General features: G+C 40.1%; 1 protein-coding gene across 2 annotated transcripts in view; it reads left to right on the plus strand.

The window, feature by feature from the left end:
• The window catches only part of coro2a (coronin, actin binding protein, 2A), a 45784-nt gene that overhangs the window by 31100 nt on the left and 10058 nt on the right, over positions 1–4626 (plus strand). For both annotated transcript variants that reach the window (XM_024289649.2, XM_024289650.2), the window contains exons 3-4: positions 3248–3364; positions 3574–3723. In XM_024289649.2, the coding sequence (XP_024145417.1) occupies positions 3248–3364; positions 3574–3723 (267 nt within the window). The remainder of the gene's footprint in view (positions 1–3247; positions 3365–3573; positions 3724–4626) is intronic.

Consider the following 4626-nt stretch of genomic DNA (forward strand, 5'->3'; position numbering starts at 1 on the left):
AAATATTTTCTACTTAAAATATCTAATGAAAACAAAACACACATGTCGGGGATCTCCAAAGGAAGATTTGAAATTATTATGGGATGTCCACAGGACCTATGGCTTGCAACAAACAAAGTATGACATTTGTTGATTTTAACATTTTTGCACAATATGTGAAAAAGTAAACTTTTGTTTGAGCGATGTTCATGAAATTTCACACACAAGCCTAAAGGTTAAGTCTACAGCCACAACCAACATTTCATTTATTGAATTTTAGGGCACAAGGAGATTCCCACTAAAACCTTATAATGCGTGTACTATAGTACTTGTCTTTTCTGTAGTCTATGTATGTTTGTTAAAACTCAGAGTTTACTATTTATCCTATTTTTTAAGATATATTAATTGCAGCATCAGGCTTACGATCAACTCTGAACGTTGTTGATGTTTCTCGTTTAAAAGACACTAACTTTGTTTACTGGTAAAAACATTTCATTGGCTTTCAGTTTTGCTAAAAACCGATCACAGTAGTTGTTGCGGTTCTCCCAATCCGGTGCTGGTCGCCATGATGGAAAAAATGCGGTGGTTCGGGTGGAGCAACTGCTTTTTGACAAAGTTGCTGGAGTTGAGTTTGCAAGTTTGGGCACGGCTCCCTTTTTTACAGAAATGCTCACTCATCAAATCTGATTTTTTTTAGGGAACGGTGATAGCCAGCAGGCAGGTTCTGATGGATTTATGAGAATGAAGGCAGATTGTGGCTCACTTTCAATTTCTCTTTCTGCTCTGGTTTGTCTGATTGATCAAAAAGCATCAGGAGCTGCAAAATGAGGTGAACATATGGAGTTAAAGGGACCTCATAGTACAACAGAGCCAGTTTTATGGCTGTTGCTCACATCACTATGACGCCATACAGTATTACTACTACTACTACTACTACTGGTTAGGTGTCCATCAAAATCAAAAGTTCATCTGTAGATAGAAATTCTGTTTTTCTTAAAGACTCGCTCCAATGAAAATAGTTGTTATGGGTGTTTTTAACACATTGTTGTGGCATTTTTTTGCATGATGGAGGACATACATAAAGAAAATTAACCTTAAAATTTAATTTTTGAGCATTTTTTAAATTAAAATTCTTGTGAATCAGAAGCAGGTGAAAATATGATCAGAGTTTGACTGAGGTAGGGGTTTCTCTGCTTGAACTTAAACTCTAGAAAGGCCTGCATGTGAGGAAATCTCCCTTTTTCTGTTGTTCTTCTTTGTGTTTCTTACTTTTTTGTGCATTGTCCCCTTTTATCTTCTTCGCCACCAGGATTCATCAGCAACTCTTTCATCCAAGCGATCCCATCTACTGTTCATTTGAAGGGATTTATCAATCTGAAACACTTCTCTGGGCTTTGCCCCCCTTGCTGTGCATGCACCCCCCACCCCCCCTTCCTGGCATGCTCACAAAGTGCATAGGAGCTTAGGAATGACATAACTCATCGTTTGAAGCCCCCCTCCTTTCGTCTCGGGGAGGTGAAACTTCGACGCTCCTCCTCCGTTTGACCACCTTTGTGCTGTTGCTCCCTGACGAGGGGAGTTATCACACATAACCGGAGCAGAACGTCTTCTTCTCTGTGCATATTCTGGATTTGATAAGAGTTTTGTGGCCTCCAGGTGTGTGTGTGTGAGAGAGAGGTTGTGTTCTTCTGTAATTAGTCATCTCATTGAGGCAGAAAATCACAAGTGACTATTCCCTTGTTACAGGATGATCAAATATGGGGCATTTGTCATAAGTACTTTGTGCAATTCTGCTTTCAGTTGGAATGGTTTGATGTTAATGTCATGGTCTGGTGCACAGCAAGCAAGATGGAAATGCATGCCTGGACCTGCAGAGACCAGCACATCCTCTTTAGTTAGGCACATTCCTTCAATGTCTTCCAACCAAAGCTGCTTTTATAATGTTTCTTATTTTAAGAGGGGTGGGGGTGGTGGTGGTGGGCTGCATTGAAGCGTCAAAAATCTCCACTAAAATTTGAGTGGAAATCAATGGTTTGTTCAAAGTACAATGTGGCCCCACAAAGAGCCTGATAAATGTCCTCGGGAGATGTTATTTAAGTGAGTAATGCTGGCTGGAGCTTACGCCTGAGAGTACAAAACATCTGGCAGTCAGAGAGAAGCTTGTTCTCTCACCTACACTTACCTCATACCCAACTCATGCTCATAAATGCAAGAATATTTCTGGATAAATGAGCATTTTATTGCTTTACAGAACGCCAACAACGAAAAAAAAAGTTCTGATCTACAGCTGCTTGGAGTTTGATGTTTTAAGTGAAAACACGGACATGAATTGTCACAACATTTAGTTACACCTGATCAACTATGATCCTCTAGTTTCATGGCTGCACCTCAGTGGTTTCAGACATTTGAAGTGTGAAGTTTACACCAATTTGTCAGGTTTGAAACCACCCAGGCTGTTGGTGGTGCAATGCATGCTGGTCTCTGGTGGGTTTGAACCATTGACTGTACATGAGAACTGGACAGACTGAGCGTGATGTCATCCTCTGTCTCCTCTAAAAGGAAGTCAATTAAGTCGCTATTTTTTGTGATGTTGCTGCCAGACAACATCAGTTAGCAATTGGTTCTAGTCAGTATTTCTAAAGCAACCAATCAGGAGTGAGCTTGTTGGAAGGCCACACCCCTATCATTTCAAAGTGGTAGAACCTGTCAATCAAATGTTTTGAATGTTCAACACGAGACCACATACTTTTTTTGGTCTGACTGGCTAGTTTATAACTTAAAATAAAGAAAAATATTTTTAAAAATCTAGAACATATTAAAAATAAATCAGAGCAACAATGGTTATTCTGACGACTAAAATGACTGAGTAATAGCTGTTTATTTCTTAATAGAAGTCTATGAGATATTGGCTTCTTGGAGCTTCCTGTTTGGAATGTGAGGGGAGTGGAGTCACTCAGTCCAGTTCTTATACGTAGTCGATGGTCTGAAAACATAAACTTGAAAAGCTGAAGCTGATGAACTAAGGCAGCACATGTCCACTCACCATAACTGGACAATTGTAGAATGGAAAAATTATTTTTTTGGACTAAGTTGTGATTGTGATACATGATATTTCTTTTGTTTTGTCCTTCTTTAACCTGGTAAGACCTGGTCTCCACATGGATGGACATCACATTTTTGGGTTATACTACCACATTTGTTCATTCTACTTAACAGGGTCCAGTATGACTGGCTTGCTCATTTTGGGTCATTTTTTTTTTTACTGCAGACGGGTAAATTGGACCCTCATCACCCTCGAGTATCAGGTCACAGAGGCAACGTGTTGGACATCAAATGGAATCCATTCAACGACTACTGCATTGCTTCATGCTCTGAAGACACCTCGGTGCGTGTACACACACACACACACACACACACACACACACGCCAAGGGCCTTTATTTTCTTTAAAAACAGTTAAACCAGCATGTTTGGACATCTTTTGTTGTTTTGACGTCTTTAGTCACAACCAATCTACTGAATGCAGACAAAACAAAACAAAAAAAAAAGGAAAATCGTTAGTTTTTCTCAAAATGTGTCTTGTTTGGGCCTGCAGGTCAAAGTGTGGGAAATCCCTCCTCATGGCGTGATGAAAAACCTGACGGTGCCGTGGAAGGACCTGCACGGTCACAGCCGCAGAGTCAGCCTTGTTGAGTGGCACCCCACAGCAAACAACATCCTCTTCAGCACAGGCTACGACTACCAGGTGACATATCCCACTTCTGACACCAGATGGGGGTTTTTTTGTAAACGTTAACAGGAAATAAGAAAAAAAAACTGGGAGCTGCATTCATCTTTAAATGCATCTAAGACTACAAACAAGCGCTAACCTCACATTGATTTTAGAAGACTTTTATTGCATTTAAATGCATGTATTTGAACAAAAATGTATCCAAACACACATGCATCTATGTGAATTCTATCAATATTTTTTTTATTAAAACAAGTCTTTTTTTTCCTGTTAGCTACGTACGCATCATGCATGAACGTGCTTTTAGCACATGGTGGACCTACATTTGGGAAAGGCTTGGTGCAAAATTTTGTGACTCTTGCTCCAGGATTTTTTTTCACAGTTTTACTCCAATATATGAAAGACTTTGTATCATCTAATTCAGCCTGATAAAGATCGCAGGCATTAATTTTTTTCCTTCATGATCAAACGGTTCGTACTTCCTTCCCTGATTGGTGAAAGTTCAACTGGTTTAATCCTTTAACACCTGAGGCGTCCCCGGTGACCCTCAAACACAAAATCTTCAACATACTGTAACTTTTCAACCGTTCACACAATCTACGTAATTTCAGCAGATTCTGAAGGAGAAAAGCGGCTCATGCTGTGCGTTTTAGAGCCTGAAAATGGACCTAAAAACTTGCGTAGAGACACATGAATATGAGAGTTTCAATGCAGAAGCCCATAGACTTTTCATTGATAGCGTGTGTTTCCAAACCTGCTGTGAACGTAGCATCATGTCAGCCATCATCAGGCCTGTTGACCCTACAGAGTGAGAGATACATCAAACCTTGGGGATTCTTGCTCTGTATGTGTTTGAAAACTCTGTGCAGACAGATGTGCAGCAACAGCTGCCCCTCTGAGATCACTGTTTCAGTCTCT

Source organism: Oryzias melastigma, linkage group LG1 (genome assembly GCF_002922805.2).
Source record: "Oryzias melastigma strain HK-1 linkage group LG1, ASM292280v2, whole genome shotgun sequence".
Classification (NCBI taxonomy): domain Eukaryota; kingdom Metazoa; phylum Chordata; class Actinopteri; order Beloniformes; family Adrianichthyidae; genus Oryzias; species Oryzias melastigma.